The 19585-nt window shown below is 43.6% G+C and overlaps 1 protein-coding gene across 7 annotated transcripts in view; it reads left to right on the top strand.

Annotated features, from left to right (window-relative positions):
* LOC139559689 (abl interactor 1-like) overlaps positions 1-19585 on the top strand; it is a 54875-nt gene that overhangs the window by 10075 nt on the left and 25215 nt on the right. For all 7 annotated transcript variants that reach the window (XR_011671807.1, XM_071375899.1, XM_071375901.1 and 4 more), the window contains exon 2: positions 8734-8901. Coding sequence is in view for 6 of the 7 variants with exons in the window: in XM_071375899.1 (XP_071232000.1) it covers positions 8734-8901 (168 nt within the window). In the remaining variant the exon portion in view is untranslated. The remainder of the gene's footprint in view (positions 1-8733; positions 8902-19585) is intronic.

The following is a 19585-nucleotide window of genomic DNA, read 5'->3' as shown; positions in this document are numbered from 1 at the left end:
TCCTTCTCTGTCTAACACTAAGATGTACCCCTTGTCCTCAATGACCCTGAATTGTAGGTGTGCCCCCTTGCTTTATAGTTAAATAAAGCCACCACTGCAGATGAGACAGACATTCTCCCAAATTCATTCACTCAACTCATTCATTGTGTTGACTTAGGTGCTTTCAATGATAAGGCTTTAGCCATGGTTTGATTTCTAACGAATGCTAAATGTACTTATGGGTATTTAAAGTCACTCATTCATACTGTACTATTATTCAGATGAATGAAAGCATGGGGATATACACTGAGTGAACGAAACATTAAGAACACCTTCTCTTTCCACGATATAGACTGACCAGGTGAATATTCAATATTAGGAATTTGTTCTCAATTTGTTCTTAATATTAGGAATTGTTCTTATACTTAGGGCTGTTGCGGTGACCGTATAACTGTCACACTTGCAGTCACGATTCATGAAGGCAGCCAAATTCCACGTGACCGTTTAGTCATGGTAATTAGGCTTCTCCAAGCTCGGAAGCTGATGATGGTCATTAGTAGTATACCAAACTTGCAATCTGCCTGGTACTCAGCACTCTATTGTCCCTCTAATCACTCTTGACATCAATAAAAATGTATTCGAAAATCTAATCAATCACTTCATGAGAGCCCATGAGCTCATGTTGCGCAACATTTCAATAGGCTATGCAATTGTGTGAGAAAATAGAGTGATGGCCTCTACTAAAAAGAGGAGGATCAGCTTTCTATAGGCTAGGCCTACTTTATTTATTTGTCAACTTTCCTAATATTAAACACGTTGCTTATATTTACAACAGGAGTATAGCCTACCTGGCTGGCATGAAAATAAACCACAGGGAAAAGCGTCCTCCGTTCGCTATTTAAGTGCATAGATGACATGTATTTTTTTTCCCGCTGCCGCTCTTTTGATTCAGGTGCATGATAATGGTTCATTCTAAAGGAAAACAAATTTCACACACATATTATTTACTTCAGGTATTCCCAAACTGGTGTACGGGATACGCGCAATGCTGTCAGGGTACGCCAAATAAAAATGTGATTCTTTTTTTTATTTTTTATATATACAGTGGGGAGAACAAGTATTTGATACACTGCCGATTTTGCAGGTTTTCCTACTTACAAAGCATGTAGAGGTCTGTAATTTTTATCATAGGTACACTTCAACTGTGAGAGACGGAATCTAAAACAAAAATCCAGAAAATCACATTGTATGATTTTTAAATAATTAATTTGCATTTTATTGCATGACATAAGTATTTGATCACCTACCAACCAGTAAGAATTCCGGCTCTCACAGACCTGTTAGTTTTTCTTTAAGAAGCCCTCCTGTTCTCCACTCATTACCTGTATTAACTGCACCTGTTTGAACTCGTTACCTGTATAAAAGACACCTGTCCACACACAATCAAACAGATTCCAACCTCTCCACAATGGCCAAGACCAGAGAGCTGTGTAAGGACATCAGGGATAAAATTGTAGACCTGCACAAGGCTGGGATGGGCTACAGGACAATAGGCAAGCAGCTTGGTGAGAAGGAAACAACTGTTGGCGCAATTATTAGAAAATGGAAGAAGTTCAAGATGACGGTCAATCACCCTCGGTCTGGGGCTCCATGCAAGATTTCACCTCGTGGGGCATCAATGATCATGAGGAAGGTGAGGGATCAGCCCAGAACTACACGGCAGGACCTGGTCAATGACCTGAAGAGAGCTGGGACCACAGTCTCAAAGAAAACCATTAGTAACACACTACGCCGTCATGGATTAAAATCCTGCAGCGCACGCAAGGTCCCCCTGCTTAAGCCAGTGCATGTCCAGGCCTGTCTGAAGTTTGCCAATGACCATCTGGATGATCCAGAGGAGGAATGGGAGAAGGTCATGTGGTCTGATGAGACAAAAATAGAGCTTTTTGGTCTAACTCCACTCGCCGTGTTTGGAGGAAGAAGAAGTATGAGTACAACCCCAAGAACACCATCCCAACCGTGAAGCATGGAGGTGGAAACATCATTCTTTGGGGATGCTTTTCTGCAAAGGGGACAGGACGACTGCACCGTATTGAGGGGAGGATGGATGGGGCCATGTATCGCGAGATCTTGGCCAACAACCTCCTTCCCTCAGTAAGAGCATTGAAGATGGGTCGTGGCTGGGTCTTCCAGCATGACAACGACACGAAGCACACAGCCATGGCAACTAAGGAGTGGCTCCGTAAGAAGCATCTCAAGGTCCTGGAGTGGCCTAGCCAGTCTCCAGACCTGAACCCAATAGAAAATCTTTGGAGGGAGCTGAAAGTCCGTATTGCCCAGCGACAGCCCCGAAACCTGAAGGATCTGGAGAAGATCTGTAGGGAGGAGTGGGCCAAAATCCCTGCTGCAGTGTGTGCAAACCTAGTCAAGAACTACAGGAAACGTATGATCTCTGTAATTGCAAACAAAGGTTTCTGTACCAAATATTAAGTTCTGCTTTTCTGATGTATCAAATACTTATGTCATGCAATAAAATGCAAATTAATTACTTAAAAATCATACAATGTGATTTTCTGGATTTTTGTTTTAGATTCCGTCTCTCATAGTTGAAGTGTACCTATGATAAAAATTACAGACCTCTACATGCTTTGTAAGTAGGAAAACCTGCAAAATCGGCAGTGTATCAAATACTTGTTCTCCCCACTGTATGTGTTTTTTCTTCACATTTTCAAACAGTCCATTTATATTTTCCAACGGGGCAATATATTTGGGCGAGTTTTTTTCTCTTGCCTGAGTAGCCTCGTTTCACTGCCAAAAATAAAATTCAACCATCTAGTGTTCAGCAAAATAACAACACAATGTCAAATACAGGTAGCCTAGTCAAATAATTAACATCCATTCACATTAACCGTTACTCTCTCACGGGAATTCCACTAACGGTCCGTATGTAGCCAAACGTAGCTGCTGCTTGTGTTGGTATCTGTACCGATGCCGCAAAAGCTACGACAGGGAGACATAGTGGACTGGTAACGCGTGTGCAAGCAGTTGCTCCCGACGCCACTTGGATACACTGCAGCATCCACCGAGAGGCTCTTGCTGCCAAGGGACTGCCTGACAGCTTGAAAGACGTTTTGGACACAACAGTGAAAATGGTTAACTTTGCTAAAGCAAGGCCCCTGAACTCTCGTGTTGTCACGTCCGTTGTTTAAATAAGCGGACCAAGGCGCAGCGTGAGTAGAGTTCCACATATTTATTACAGTGAAACTAAAAACAACAAAGAATCAACGAACGTGCCATACGTAGCGCACATAGGCACTAGACAAAACAATATCCCACAACGCAGGTGGGAAAAGGACCACACTAAGTATGATCCCCAATTAGAGGCAACGATCATCAGCTGCCTCCAATTGGGAACCGTACTCACACCAACATAGAAATTAAAGACTAGAACACCCCCTAGTCACACCCTGACCTAAAACACCATAGAGAACCCCGAGGGCTCTCTATGGTCAAGGCGTGACACGTGTATTTTCTGCACTATGCAATGATATGGGCAGTGACCATGTAACACTTTTTACAACATACAGAAGTGCGCTGGTTATCACGGGGCAAAGTATTGACAAGTTTTTTTTTTAATTGAGAGACGAGCTTAAAGTTCTTTACTGACAAATGTTCACTTGTCTGACCACTTGCATGATGACGAGTTTCTCACACGACTGGCCTATCTGGGTGATGTTTTTTCTCACCTGAATGATCTGAATCTAGGATTACTCCGCAACTATATTCAATGTGCGGGGCAAAATTGAGGCTATGATTAAGAAGTTGGAGCTTTTCTCTGTCTGCATTAACAAGGACAACACACAGGTCTTTCCATCATTGTATGATTTCTTGTGTGCAAATTAACTCAAGCTTACGGACAATGTCAAATGTGATAGAGCGACTCACCTGAGTGAGTTGGGTGTGCAATTACGCAGGTACTTTCCCGAAACGGATGACACAAACAACTGGATTTGTTATCCCTTTCATGCCCTGCCTCCAGCCCACTTACCGATATCTGAACAAGAGAGCCTCATCGACATTGCAGCAAGCGGTTCTATGGAAATGTTATTTAATCAAAAGCCACTGCCAGATTCCTGGATTGGGCTGCGCTCAGAGTATTCTGCCTTGGCAAATCGCGCTGTTAAGACACTGATGACCTTTGCAACCACGTACCTATGTGAGAGTGGATTCTCGGCCCCCACTAGCATGAAAACTAAATACAGACACAGACTGTCTGTGGAAAATGATTTAAGACTGAGACTCCCCAATACAACCCAACATTGCAGAGTTATGTGCATCCTTTCAAGCACACCCTTCTCATTAACCTACAAATAAGGTTTTATATGTAAGATGGTTTAATAAAGAGCAAAATTATTGATTATTATTATATTATTATTTGTGCCCTGGTCCTATAAGAGCTCTTTGTCACTTCCCACGAGCCAAGTTGTGATAAACTCACACTCATTTTTATGTTTAATAAATGTATCGTATAAAAAACAACATTTGAGAGTGTGCTGACCCTGGTGCTAGAAGGGGTACCTTGTTGGAGGTTGAATGTTTGAAGGGGTAGGGGACTATAAAAAGTTTGGGAACCACTGATTTAGTATATGTAAAGGCAAGATTCAATCAAAAATGCCTTTTATTTATGACTTTTTCAAATCATAGCCTAGCCCATAGGCCTATATGTTTTAATAAGGTTTGTATCACAACTAAAGTGGACAAATAACTTCTTAAAATGAAGCACATTTACAAGGGGTGTAGAGCTTAACTACATATATAAGCAGCGGGTGAGTTTCAAGTTTGGGGAAGATCCTTTTCACCATAAAAATGTACCTTTATAATAAAAGCATTACATGAATAATCACATTTGCAGTCACTTTTGATAATGGGGCTTTCTGCTAATGGAACATTCACGCTTACAGCCTTCGACCATGTGTGTATTGCTGGGCTTATAAATGTGAAGAAATAGCCTAATAGTTTATCAACATTTTAAGCTAAACGTTCTGATCTGTTGCGTCAGCCACATTGCGTAAAATAGTTTTTTTGATGCTAGTTAATTTGGGATCTATTGTATCACACAACTGTCCCAGACTATGTTTGGAATATTTATTTCTCGCACAGAATAGAATAGGTGAACGTTTGTACTATGGGGGATAGTAGATTGACATATGTTAGTGATTTTGCTGTTGTTAGGCCTACTCATCTTGTTGGCTGATGAAAAGTAAATGTGGACAGTTCTTCCAATATCTTCAATATGCACCTCGGAGTTGGATAAGGACATGCGCCGTTGTGTCGCCGATGTATCTGTCTTCACTTGTAGCCTGTGAGAAAGACCCGATCACGTGATGGAGCACGCAGCACTCGGGGAGAAGGGTACAACAGCCACTGGCCGCAAAAGGCATGGATTTTTTTAGGGTGCATTACGACCACACAAAGGGGATGCCACCGTGAAATTCTAGACATTATCAAGTGCTTGTCAAATTGCGAATTAGTGACTGATTTAGTGTGTACAGCCTGCTCAAAAAACAAAGCAGAGCTCATGCCTTTCAAGCGACTGTTTTCAAATCATCATTAGAGTCGCATCATACAGCCTTACAATGAATAAAAAATCAAAACATATAGCCCAATGTTTGTAGAACAACTAAAGTTACATTCATTACTCTAAATGAAGCATATAGGAGTACCTATTTCTTTGTTAACCGCTCAACACTGAATAGCCACATCGTTTAGAGAAAATATCCTTTCTATTTTATTCAGCTTTGTTCCATTGTATTCTTCATACTATAAAATAAAACCACGGAATTCTAAGCAAATCTTGTCTGCTAAGTGAACTAGTGTAGCCCACAGCCATATGGCATAGCCAGATCAGGACCTAACATAAGGACAACTCAGAGTATGCTATTCTTTTTCTTCTGAAATAGACTACATTTTCTTAAAATCATGCTTCTTTAGACCTGTCTAAAATAAATAATGGATTTATTGTGAAGGTGTAGGCTATATGAATGTACAGTTCCAAAGGTCTGCATCAGTGTGTGTGGAAGCCAGGAGATGCTAAATGTGTTTATGTTAATTAACCTCTCTGGTACAAGTGGGATTCTAGCGTCCCACCTCGCCAACAGCCAGTGAAATTGCAGGGCGCTAAATTCAAAACAACAGAAATCTCATATCTAAAATTCCTCAAACATACAAGAATTATACACCATTTTAAAGATAAACGTCTTGTTAATCCAGCCACAGTGTCTGATTTCAAAAAGGCTTTACGGCGAAAGCACACCTTGCGATTATGTTAGGTCAGCGCCTAGCCACAGAAAACCATACAGCCCTTTTCCAAAGAAGGAGAGGTGTCACAAAAGACAGAAATAGCGTTAAAATGAATCACTTACCTTTGATGATCTTCATCTGATGGCACTCCAAGGTCTCCATGTTAGACAATAAATGTTTGTTTTGTTCGATAAAGTTCATATTTATGTCCAAATAGCTCCTTTTTGTTTGCGCGTTTAGTCCAGTAATCCAAATGCACAAGGCCTTGTAAAAAAACGTTCCATTACAGTTAGTAGAAACATGTCAAACGATGTATATAATCAATCTTTAGGATGTTTTTATCATAAATCTTCAATAATATTCCAACCGAACAATTTTTTTGTCTTTAGAAATGAAAAGAAACAGAGCTCGTGCTCACGGCTGCTCGCGTGACTAAACTCAAGGCATTCTGCCAGACCCCTGATTCAAACAGCTCTTATTCGCTCCCCCTTCATAGTAGAAGCCTGAAACAACATTCTAAAGACTGTTGATATCTAGTGGAAGCCTTAGGAAGTGCAATCTGACTCCATAGACACAGTATATTGGATAGGCAATCACTTGAAAAACTAAAAACCTCAGATTTCCCACTTCCTGGTTGGATTTTTCTCAGGTTTTCGCCTGCCATATGAGTTCTGTTATACTCACAGACATCATTCAAACAGTTCTAGAAACTTCAGAGTGTTTTCTATCCAAATCTACTAATAATATGCATATCCTAGCCTCTGGGCCTGAGTAGCAGGCAGTTTACTCTGGGCACGCTTTTCATCCGGACGTGAAAATACTGCCCCCTACACCAGTGAGGTTAACAGTCAATTACAGTGAGGCCGACAGTTATTTGCTTGACAATCACCGGCTGACGGAATTTCGTGACCGCCACAGCCAAAGGTATACTCAATGTATATGGAGATGTAAATCACTGATACCAGGTCCTGTCTAGAAGGAGTGAATCACTGAGACCAGGTCCTGTCTAGAAGGAGTGAATCGCTGATACCAGGTCCTGTCTAGAAGGAGTGAATCACTGATACCAGGTCCTGTCTAGAAGGAGTGAATCACTGATAGCAGGTCCTGTCTAGACGGAGTGAATCACTGATAGCAGGTCCTGTCTAGACGGAGTGAATCACTGATACCATGTCCTGTCTAGACGGAGTGAATCACTGATACCATGTCCTGTCTAGAAGGAGTGAATCACTGATACCAGGTCCTGTCTAGACGGAGTGAATCACTGATACCATGTCCTGTCTAGATGGAGTGAATCACTGATACCATGTCCTGTCTAGAAGGAGTGAATCACTGATACCAGGTCCTGTCTAGAAGGAGTGAATCACTGATACCATGTCCTGTCTAGACGGAGTGAATCACTGATACCATGTCCTGTCTAGAAGGAGTGAATCACTGATACCAGGTCCTGTCTAGAAGGAGTGAATCACTGATACCAGGTCAACAGAGGAGGGTGTGGAGAGCTCCCTTCCTCTGGAAAAGTGTCAGGGAAGGCTAGAGTGTGTGTGTGTGTGTGTGTGTGTGTGTGTGTGTTTGTGTGTGTGTTTCCATTGTTTATGTACAATTCTTTGCCAGGTTTGTGATGTCATCCCATCATAAGAACGAGGCTTTTGAAACATCTGTGTTTGTGCGGGTATGTGTTGTTGGGAGAATCTATTTGTCTGCACAATGTGCTTTTCTGTATGGACTTGCTTTGATACGTTGTGCACATACAGGACATGTTCTATTGACACAGCATCACAGTAACCAGTAGCACGGTTTGTTGTATCGACCCCAATCGTTCAGATACCTTTTCGTGTTTGCTCTAGTCTGCCCTGGAGTGCCAGATGAGGTGGGGCACACAGTTTAGGGGCTATTCTATTGGTACATTAAGACAGGCAAGCTTAATCAAGTACAGATAAAGTATTTGAAATAATTTAAAATAGTATTTGAACCCAGGTCTGCTGTGCGTGTGGTGTGTAGTCTTCTTGCATGCAGGCCTGTACTGCATACGGAACTGTGTGTATGAGCAATGACTGTAGCCTCAGACAGTTGCAGCAGGGAGAGACCCGCTTCCTAACCAATGTCCCAGCATTCGCGGAGGCAAACATCCCAATGTGCACCTGTCTGTTCGGAAGTGGCTGTGAATTCCACTCTCATACCCAGCCTGCATTGCTCTGCACATGGGGGGTGCAACTCAATATTAGGAAGGTGTTCCTAGTGTATGGTATAGTCAGTGTATATACAGTGTTGCCTGTCGATAAAGCTTTATTGAATTGAATGTACAGACTGTGAAATGTACACGGTGGTCTTTCTCCTTGCTCTAACCACTGTGTCTTTCAGAGGGGAAGTAACATATCCATTACATCTTGTGTACAATTGGACAACAAAGTAATCTTCATCTTCTTTTTCGTCATCTTCATCTTCGTCATCTTCTAGGCCCAGGACAAGAGGAAAGCTCTGGAGGAGACTAAAGCCTACACCACCCAGTCCCTGGCCAGCGTTGCCTACCAGATCAATGCCTTAGCCAACAACGTGCTGCAGCTGCTGGACATCCAGGCCTCGCAGCTGAGCCGAATGGAGTCCTCCATCAACCACATCTCTCAGGTCAGGAGAGACAAACATACACAGGCTTAGACACACACACACATATATACACACACACACACACATACAGTACCAGTCAAAAAGTTTGGACACACCTATTCATTCCAGGGTTTTTCTTAATTTTTTTACTATTTTCTACATTGTAGAATAATAATGAAGACATCATACTATGAAATAACACATATGGAATCATGTAGTAATCCTAAAAGTGTTAAACAAATCTAAATATTTGCCTTGATGACAGCTTTGCACACTCTTGGCATTCTCTCAACCAGCTTAACCTGGAATGCTTTTCCAACAGTCTTGAAGGAGTTCCCACATATGCTGAGCACTTGTTGGCTGATTTTCCTTCACTCTGCGGTCAAAGTCATCCCAAACCATCTCAATTGGGTTGAGGTCGGGTGATTGTGAAGGCCAGGTCATCTGATGCAGCACTCCATCACTCTCCTTATTGGTCAAATAGACCTGGAGGTGTGTTAGGTCATTGTCCTGTTGATGGTATATCGCTGCAGAATGCTGTGGTAGACATGCTGGTTAAGTGTGTCTTGAATTCTAAATAAATCACAGACAGTGTCACCAGCAAAGCACCCCCGCACCATCACACCTCCTCCATGCTTCACCGTGGGAACGACACATGCGGAGATCATCATTCACCTACTCTGCGTCACACAAAGACACGGCGGTTGGAACCAAAAATCTCAAGTTTGGAGTCATCAGACCAAAGGACAGATTTCGACTGTCTAATGTCCATTGTCTGCGTTTCTTGGCCCAAGCAAGTATCTTCATCTTATTGGTGTCCTTTAGTAGTGGTTTCTTTGCAGCAATTCGACCATGAAGGCCTGATTCACACAGTCTCCTCTGAACAGGGAGGGAGGGAGACTCTGGCAGCTCCGGACAGGAGGGAGACTCTGGCAGCTCCGGACAGGAGGGAGACTCTGGCAGCCCCGGACAGGAGGGAGACTCTGGCATCTCCGGACAGGAGGGAGACTCTGGCAGCTCCGGACAGGAGGGAGACTCTGGCAGCTCCGGACAGGAGGGAGACTCTGGCAGCTCCGGACAGGAGGGAGACTCTGGCAGCTCCGGACAGGAGGGAGACTCTGGCAGCTCCGGACAGGAGGGAGACTCGCTGGAGGCTCCGGACTGGGGATCGTCGCTGGAGGCTCCGAACTGGGGATAGTCGCTGGAGTGGAGAGACACACAGGAGGCTTCGTGCCATGGATCATCACTGGAGGCTTCGTGCCATGGATCATCACTGGAGGCTTCGTGCCATGGATCATCACTGGAGGCTTCGTGCCATGGATCATCACTGGAGGCTTCGTGCCATGGATCATCACTGGATGCTTCTTGCCATGGATCACCACTGGAGGCTTCGTGCCATGGATCACCACTGGAGGCTTCTTACCATGATCACCACTGGAGGCTTCTTACCATGATCACCACTTGAGTGGAGAGACACACAGGAGGCCTGGCTCTGGGAGAAGGCACAGGACTCACCAGGCTGGGGAGACATGCAGGAGGCCTCTTCCTTGGCCGAGGCACCGGATACACTGGGCCGTGGAGGCGCACTGGCGGTCTCGAGCTAAGAGCCTGCACAACCCGTCCTGGCTGGATGGTGACTTTGGCCCGGCACGTGCGGGGCGCAGGCACAGGACGCACTGGGCTGTGCAGACGCACTGGAGACACAGTGCGCAGAGCCGGCGCAGTAGAGACGTCCTGGAGGTCTGGAGAGCAGGGCTGGCACACTTCATCCTGGCTCGATGCCCACTCTAGCCCGGCCGATGCGAGGAGCTGGGATATAGCGCACCGGGCTAAGAACGCGTACTGGAGACACCGTGCGCTCCACCGCATAACACAGTGCCTGACCAGTACGACGCCCGCCACGGTAAGCACGGGGAGTTGGCTCAGGTCTCCAACCTGGCTCAGCCAATCTCCCCGTGTGCCCCCCCCCAAAAAAAAATTCTGGGTCTGCCTCTCGTGCACGCCTCCTCGAGCCAACTCCTCGTAGCGTCGCCGCTCCGCTCTAGCTGCCTCCAGCTCCTCTTTTGGACGGCGATACTCTCCCGTCTGTGCCCAGGGTCCCTTGCCGTCCAGGATTTCCTCCCATGTCCAGGAGTCCATTACACCACGCTGCTTGGTCCTTTGGTGGTGGGTAGTTCTGTAACGTCGTTTGTCTGAGGAAGAAGGAGTAGACCAAAGCGCAGCGTGGTACGTGCTCATGATGTTTTAATATAGCCTGAACACTGAAACAAAAAACAAAGTGGAACAAAACGCAACAGTTCTGTCAAGCACTCACACAAAACAGAAAACAACTACCCACAAAACACAGGTGGGAAAAGGCTACCTAAGTATGGTTCTCAATCAGGGACAACGATAGACAGCTGCCTCTGATTGAGAACCACACCCGGCCAAACACATAGAAATAGACAACATAGAACAAAAACATAGAATGCCCATCCCAACTCACGCCCTGACCAACCAAAATAGAGACATAAAAAGGATCTCTAAGGTCAGGGCGTGACAGTTATTACATAGTTTTGATGTCTTCACTATTATTCTACAATGTAGAAAATAGTAAAAATAACGGAAAACCCTTGAATGAGTAGGCGTGTCCAAACTTTTGACTGGTACTATAAAAACCTTTGGGGTCACTTAGAAATGTCCTTGTTTTTGAAAGAAAAGCTTAATTTTTGGTCCATTAGTATAACATCAAATTGATCAGAAATACAGTGTAGACATGTGACTATTGTAGCTGGAAATGGCAGATTTGTAATGGAATATCTATATAGGAGTACAGACGCCCATTATCAGCAACCATCACTCCTGTGTTCCAATGGCACGTTGTGTTAGCTAATCCAAGTTTATCATTTTAAAAGGCTAATTGATCATTAGATAACCCTTTTGCAATGATGTTAGCACAGCGGAAAACTGTTGTTCTGATTTAAAGAAGCAATAAAACTGGCCTTCTTTGGACTTGTTGAGTATCTGGAGGATCAGCATTTGTGGGTTCGATTACAGGCTCAAAATGGCCAGAAACAAAGTACTTTCTTCTGAAACTCGTCAGTCTATTCATGTTCTGAGAAATGAAGGCTATTCCATGCGAGAAATTGCCAAGAAACTGAAGATCTCGTACAACGCTGTGTACTACTCCCTTCACAGAACAGAGAAAACTGTCTGCAACCAGAATAGAAAGAGGAATGGAAAGCCCCGGTGCACAACTGAGCAAGATGCCAAGTACATTAGGGTCTAGTTTGAGAAACAGATGCCTCACAAGTCCTCAACTGGCAGCTTCATTAAATAGTACCCGCAAAACACCAGTCTCAACGTCAACAGTGAAGAGGAGACTCAGATTGGTATCTCAGATTGGCCAATAAAAAGAAAATATTAAGATGTGCAAAAGAACACAGACACTGAACAGAGGAAGATTGGAAAAAAGTGTTATGGACAGACAAATCTAAATTTGAGGTGTTCGGATCACAAAGAAGAACATTTGTGAGGCACAGAAAAAATTAAAAGATGCTGGAGGAGTGTCAAGCATGGTGGAGGCAACGTGATGGTCTAGGGGTGCTTTGGTGGTGGTAAAGTGGGAGATTTGTACAAGGTAAAAGGGGCCTTGAAGAAGGAAGTCTGTCACTCCATTTTACAACGCCATGCCATACCCTGTGGACGGCGCTTAATTGAAGCCAATTTCCTCCTACAACAGGACAATGACCCAAAGCACAGCTCTTAACTATTTAGGGAAGAAGCAGTCAGCTGGTGTTCTGTCTTAATGGAGTGACCAGCACAGTCACCGGATCTCAACCCTATTGAGCTGTTGTGGGAGCAGCTTGACCGTATGTTACGTAAGAAGTGCCCATCAAGCCAATCCAATCTGTGGGAGGTGCTTCAGGAAGCATGGGGTGAAATCTCTTCAGATTACCTTAACAAATTGACAACTAGAATGCCAAATGTCTGAAAGGCTCTAATTGCTGCAAATGGAGGATTCTATTACAAAAGCAATGTTTTAAGGACACAATTATTATTTCAATTAAAAATCATTATTTATAACCTTGTCAACGTCTTGACTATATTTCCTATTCATTTTGCAACTCATTTCATGTATGTTGTCATGGAAACAAGGACATTTCTAAGTGACCCCAAACTTTTGAACGGTAGTATATGTATATATATATATATGTGTGTGTATATATACATACATACATACATACATACATACATACATACATACATACATACATACATACATACATACATACATACATACATACATACATACTTACATACAGTGCATTCGGAATGTATTCAGGCCCCTTAACTTTTTCCCCATTTTGTTACGTTACAGACTTATTCTAAAATTGATTAAATCATTTCCCCCCCACTTATCAATCTACACACAATACCCCATAATGACAAAGCAAAAATAGGTTTTTAGAAATTGTTGCAAATTTATATATAAAAAAACAGAAATATCACTGTCACGATCGTCGTAGTGAGGAGACCAAGGCGCAGCGTGAAGTGAATGCATTCTTCTCTATTTATTATAACGAAAACGAAGAACACTTTACAAACTATACAAAACAATAAACGACGAACGTGAAGCTATAAAATGACAAGTGCAGACACAGGCAACTTACATATAGACATAGACAATAACCCACAACCCACAATACAAAACAGGCTACCTAAATATGGTTCCCAATCAGAGACAACGCAAAACACCTGTCTCTGATTGAGAACCATATCAGGCCAAACACAGAAATAGACAAACCAGACAAACAACATAGAATGCCCACACAGATCACACCCTGATCAACCAAAACATAAAACATACAAAGCAAACTCTGGTCAGGGCGTGACAATCACATTTACATAAGTATTCAGACCAAGTGTTAACTCTGGGGTGTGAAGACATACGCAATCAAGACGTCTTCGGTTGATTTAAAAAAAAATAATCATTTTGAAAATGTGGAGTAGGTTTTGTAAAATATAGAATAATCCCTTTTTAGATTTAATTTTAAGATAGCAAAATGTGAACTGTGTAAGGGGTGTGTAGACTTTCACTAGACACTGTATCTACATGTATTTGAAATACATTTTACATGACGTTAAATACATTGAAATGTCATTTCCTCCCCCTTGTGGGTTGGGGAGGTTCTGTGTTTCATCCACCTTAGTAATGGAACTGCATGTATAAGCACTGAGACGAGTCCTCTTTGTAGAGAAATGATAAATAGACCAATAAGCTAGCTTCTGTAGCTCTCTGGTCCTTGGGAGCTATTGCTTTTGTTTCCTATTGAAGATATTCTGTATCACGGCTATATCGGATCACGGTTGAAGCGATGTAGCATCCTCCTTTTCGGGCAGAAGGTGAGATGAGTTGTCGATTCAGGTGTTTTTACGGTCTAGTTCGCACTAGAGCTGATCAATGAGGCTTTCCAGGGATTGGGATTTCCAACCTTAGCTTTGGGGGGGGTTGGGTGGGAAACGCCATTGGCACACTTGGCGAGAGATGAATTCCTATGAACAGCTTGTAGCAAAATCCCCCCCAGAGTCTTGACCAAGCGGACCAGTCTTGACCAAGTAAAGGGGCTTAGGGCAGCGTTTCCCTTCTCTCAAATGTTGCTCCAGGGATCCCTCCATAAACTCAGCAGGGTTTCTCTTAGGAAATGTCATTTCTGGGGTCTGTCCCCTCCTGTTGAACATGAGATGACTTGACACTCAGCAAAGCACATCTTCCTCATTATTGAAGTTGGTTTTACTCATTAAGTTAATATCTAACTATTGGTAACTGAATTATCTCATGTACAATGACAATTTAGTATTAGTTAGATACCGTAGTCTATGCTATCTAACTAATACTGAATTGTCATTGTACATTTATTTCAACAGTAACCATTTGACAAGTGTCACGCCCTGACCGTAGAGAGCTTTTTATGTCTCTATTTTGGTTTGGTCAGGGTGTGATTTGGGTGGGCATTCTATGTTCATTTTCGATGTATTTTTTTGTATTTCTTTGTGTTTGGCCGGGTGTGGTTCTCAATCAGAGGCAGCTGTCTATCGTTGTCTCTGATTGAGAACCATACTTAGGTAGCTTTTTCCCACATGGTTTTTGTGGGTAGTTGTTTTGTGTTTCTGCACCTGACAGGACTGTTTCGGTTTCGTTCATTCTCTTTGTTATTTTGTTATTTTAGTGTTCAGTTGTAATAAAAAGCATGAACACTTACCACGCTGCGCTTTGGTCCGATTCCTGTTCTTCAGACGACGAAAACCGGTACAACAAGGCTTTTAGTTAGGCCGCCTGCTGGAACAACAATGCATAATCATGAATGAGAATGTTTAAATCAAAATTATCAATTATTATTATCTCTTAAAATAAACCTTTTATACTGCGGTTATACTGCACAATACTGCAGTTATACTGCACAATACGCCAGTTATACTGCAGGTATACTGTACTATACTGTGGTTATACTGCACTATACTGCGGTTATACTGCACAATACGCCAGTTATACTGCAGTTATACTGTACTGTACTGTACTGTGGTTATACTGCACTATACTGCGGTTATAGTGCACTATATTGCAGTTATACTGCGGTTATACTGCACAATATGCCAGTTATACTGCGGTTACACTGCAGTTATACTGTACTATACTGCGGTTATACTGTACTATACTGCAGTTACACTGTACTATACTACACTATACTGTACTATACTGCACTATATTGCCATTGTACTGCGCTATACTGTACTATACTGCACTATACTGCATTTATACTGTGCTATACCGCTGTTATACTGCAGTATACTGTGCTATACTGCAGTTATACTGCGATCTAACAGCAATCTATTTTCATAAGCTAGACCAAGGTTTCTGTTCACACATCTCTCCTTGATTCACCCCCCCCCCCCCCCTTTACACTCTGACCAAGGTTTCTGTTCACACATCTCTCCTTGATTCACCCCCCTCCTTTTACTTTGACTCATAGATTGTCAACAGTCCCCTGATGAACTCATTCATTTTTTCCATGACTGACTGATTCCTCCATCTCTATGACGACCCACTAGCCTTGTCATCGCCTTTTCTGTGTAGAAGGATTAGGCTGCGTTCGCAATTGGAACAGTCATTGGAAGTGATTTGGCCAAATCCTCTCCAGGGCTCCAGTCTAAGTGTTTCCCCTGGTGTCACTGGTGCCACTACATTGTTCAGTTCCTGGCACCAGCCCATGATTGGGTCGAAATCCAATAACCAAATAGAAACGTGTGTAATCATCTCATAAATGAATTCACAGTACTTATTAAGAAGTGTAATAGAGTACTGACATGGTACTCATTAAATGCATTGTTACTTCTAACATGTCCAAGCAGGAGTGATTCAAGTTATTTTGATATGCAACCAAATCCAGTGGTTGTCATGAATTTTGGGTTGACAATTAGGCTATTATTGTTTTGTATTTGACCAACCAGAATAGGGCTCCAGAATTGTTACATTTTGTTTGTTTGTTGGTACAATCGAGATGAATTTGCCTTCATCCTCAACATTTCCCATCCAAAGACATGCCCAGAATTTTGAGAGAGAGAGAGAGAGCTGCACTTCCTAACCTCCTGCCAAATGTATGACCATATTAGAGACACATATTTCCCTCAGATTACTCAGATCCACAAATAATTTGAAAACAAACCCAAATTTTGATCAACTCTCAATATCCACTGGGTGAAATACCACAGTGTGCCATCACAGCTGCAAGATTTGTGACCCGTTGCCACAAGAAAAGGGTGATCAGTGAAGAACAAACACCCATATTTATGTTTATTTATTTTCCCTTTTGTACTTGAACTATTTGTACATTTGAAATGTCTTTATTCTTTTGGAGTGTAATGTTTACTGTTAATTTTAATAGTTTATTTCACTTTTCTTTACTATCTCTTTCACTTGCTTTGGCAATGTAACATATGTTCTGTGATGTGCTGGCTGGTAGTTAAGGAGTTGTACTTAGAGCGGAGCGGCCGTCTGTTCCTGGGAGATAACGGCCTTTTAAATACCAGCCAGATGTTTATCACAGTAAAGAGATTACACCAGAACTGTTGCTAGAGAGAGAGAGAGTTGTACCCTCAAAAGTTAGATTGCATTAGCTGTGTCTAGACACTCTCAAAGCCGTCTGTACACAACCTTCTGGTTGAATGTGTTTTCAACAGACACGCGTGACTGACCTGATATCGAACCCAGATCGCCGTGTGTTAACCCTCTGAGCTAAAGCCCAATTAGCCCCGGGAGCGAACGTCAATGTTAAGGTGACTCATCACACCAGCTCACAGAACCACCTCTGTTACACGAGCTCACAGAACCACCTCTGTCACACGAGCTCACAGAACCACCTCTGTTACACGAGCTCACAGAACCACCTCTGTCACACGAGCTCACAGAACCACCTCTGTCACACGAGCTCACAGAACCACCTCTGTCACACGAGCTCACAGAACCACCTCTGTCACACGAGCTCACAGAACCACCTCTGTCACACGAGCTCACAGAACCACCTCTGTTACACGAGCTCACAGAACCACCTCTGTTACACGAGCTCACAGAACCACCTCTGTTACACGGGCTCACAGAACCACCTCTGTCACACGAGCTCACAGAACCACCTCTGTTACACGAGCTCACAGAACCACCTCTGTTACACGAGCTCACAGAACCACCTCTGTCACACGAGCTCACAGAACCACCTCTGTTACACGAGCTCACAGAACCACCTCTGTCACACGAGCTCACAGAACCACCTCTGTTACACGAGCTCACAGAAGCACCTCTGTCACACGAGCTCACAGAACCACCTCTGTTACACGGGCTCACAGAACCACCTCTGTCACACGAGCTCACAGAACCACCTCTGTTACACGAGCTCACAGAACCACCTCTGTTACACGAGCTCACAGAACCACCTCTGTCACACGAGCTCACAGAACCACCTCTGTCACACGAGCTCACAGAACCACCTCTGTTACACGAGCTCACAGAACCACCTCTGTCACACGAGCTCACAGAACCACCTCTGTTACACGAGCTCACAGAACCACCTCTGTCACACGAGCTCACAGAACCACCTCTGTTACACGAGCTCACAGAACCACCTCTGTCACACGAGCTCACAGAACCACCTCTGTTACACGAGCTCACAGAACCACCTCTGTCACACGAGCTCACAGAACCACCTCTGTCACACGAGCTCACAGAACCACCTCTGTTACTCGAGCTCACAGAACCACCTCTGTTACACGAGCTCACAGAACCACCTCTGTCACACGAGCTCACAGAACCACCTCTGTCACACGAGCTCACAGAACCACCTCTGTTACACGAGCTCACAGAAGCACCTCTGTCACACGAGCTCACAGAACCACCTCTGTCACACGAGCTCACAGAACCACCTCTGTCACACGAGCTCACAGAACCACCTCTGTCACACGAGCTCACAGAACCACCCCTGTTACACGAGCTCACAGAACCACCTCTGTCACACGAGCTCACAGAACCACCTCTGTTACACGAGCTCACAGAACCACCTCTGTCACACGAGCTCACAGAACCACCTCTGTCACACGAGCTCACAGAACCACCCCTGTCACACGAGCTCACAGAACCACCTCTGTCACACGAGCTCACAGAACCACCTCTGTCACACGAGCTCACAGAACCACCTCTGTTACACAAGCTTTTCATCAGTGGTCTAAATGATTTAGCAGCTCTTCTCTTAATGGCGGTGTTGTTTGTGGTGCACAACCAAATGAAGATCCAATCTACAGAGAATATAGAACACCCCTTTAACGACCAACTGGACAATAACAGTAGAACTAGCACACTTCTAAACACAAAGCTAAACCTTTCAGTGTCTCTTTCTTCCTCTCTTTCCTGTCCTCTCTTTCCTGTCCTCTCATTCTCATCTTCTGTCAACATTTTCTGTCCGTTGGTCTCTCGCCCCCCTCTTCTGCCAACCTCTTTCTGTAGGAACTTTTAGTTTTGTGAGCCCACGCTCTGATTCCGACAGGAAATGGGCAGGGTGTTGTGCTGGTTTCCAGCTATATAGGGGCGTGACCATTTGGTTTCCTCCGGAAAGAAGTTACGACCATGTTTGCTATTTTTATCACACAGCACAAATGTGTAGTATCGAACACAGAGACGTTTGTGTGGCAGCACCTCAGGGACTTCTTTATAAGGTCATCCAAAGAGTCAAATGAACTCCCTGTCTATTAAAGATCTCTTTATCTCGCACTTGTTCTCCATCTCTAGCCCCTACAGCAATGGAATCACTAAAGAGTACTTAACCCAGTTGGATGAATAGTGAATGAAGTGTGACCTCATTGCCCAGGGTCACACACACACACACACACACACACACACACACACACACACACACACACACACACACACACACACACACACACACACGTTTGCCTGTCAATAGTACTTAGCACCTCTGAACAGAGTGTCGGCAGTCAATCTGTTTTGTATTCACACAGCAAAGAACTTGAAAGTGCTCAGCCACTCAGTCTTGTTAAAATACTCCAAACCAGAAGGTGGCAGTAGCGTTGTTTGGCAATGCATATCCGTGCGTATTGCTTATGGTCTAGATTCCAAGCTACCTGACTTGCCTAGTTAAATAAAGGTTAAATTATTATTATTTTT

The sequence above is a fragment of the Salvelinus alpinus genome, chromosome 30 (genome assembly GCF_045679555.1).
Source record: "Salvelinus alpinus chromosome 30, SLU_Salpinus.1, whole genome shotgun sequence".
NCBI classification, from domain to species: Eukaryota; Metazoa; Chordata; class Actinopteri; order Salmoniformes; family Salmonidae; genus Salvelinus; species Salvelinus alpinus.
Note: the sequence above shows the minus strand (reverse complement) of the source record. Positions and strands in the feature narration are given on the sequence as shown.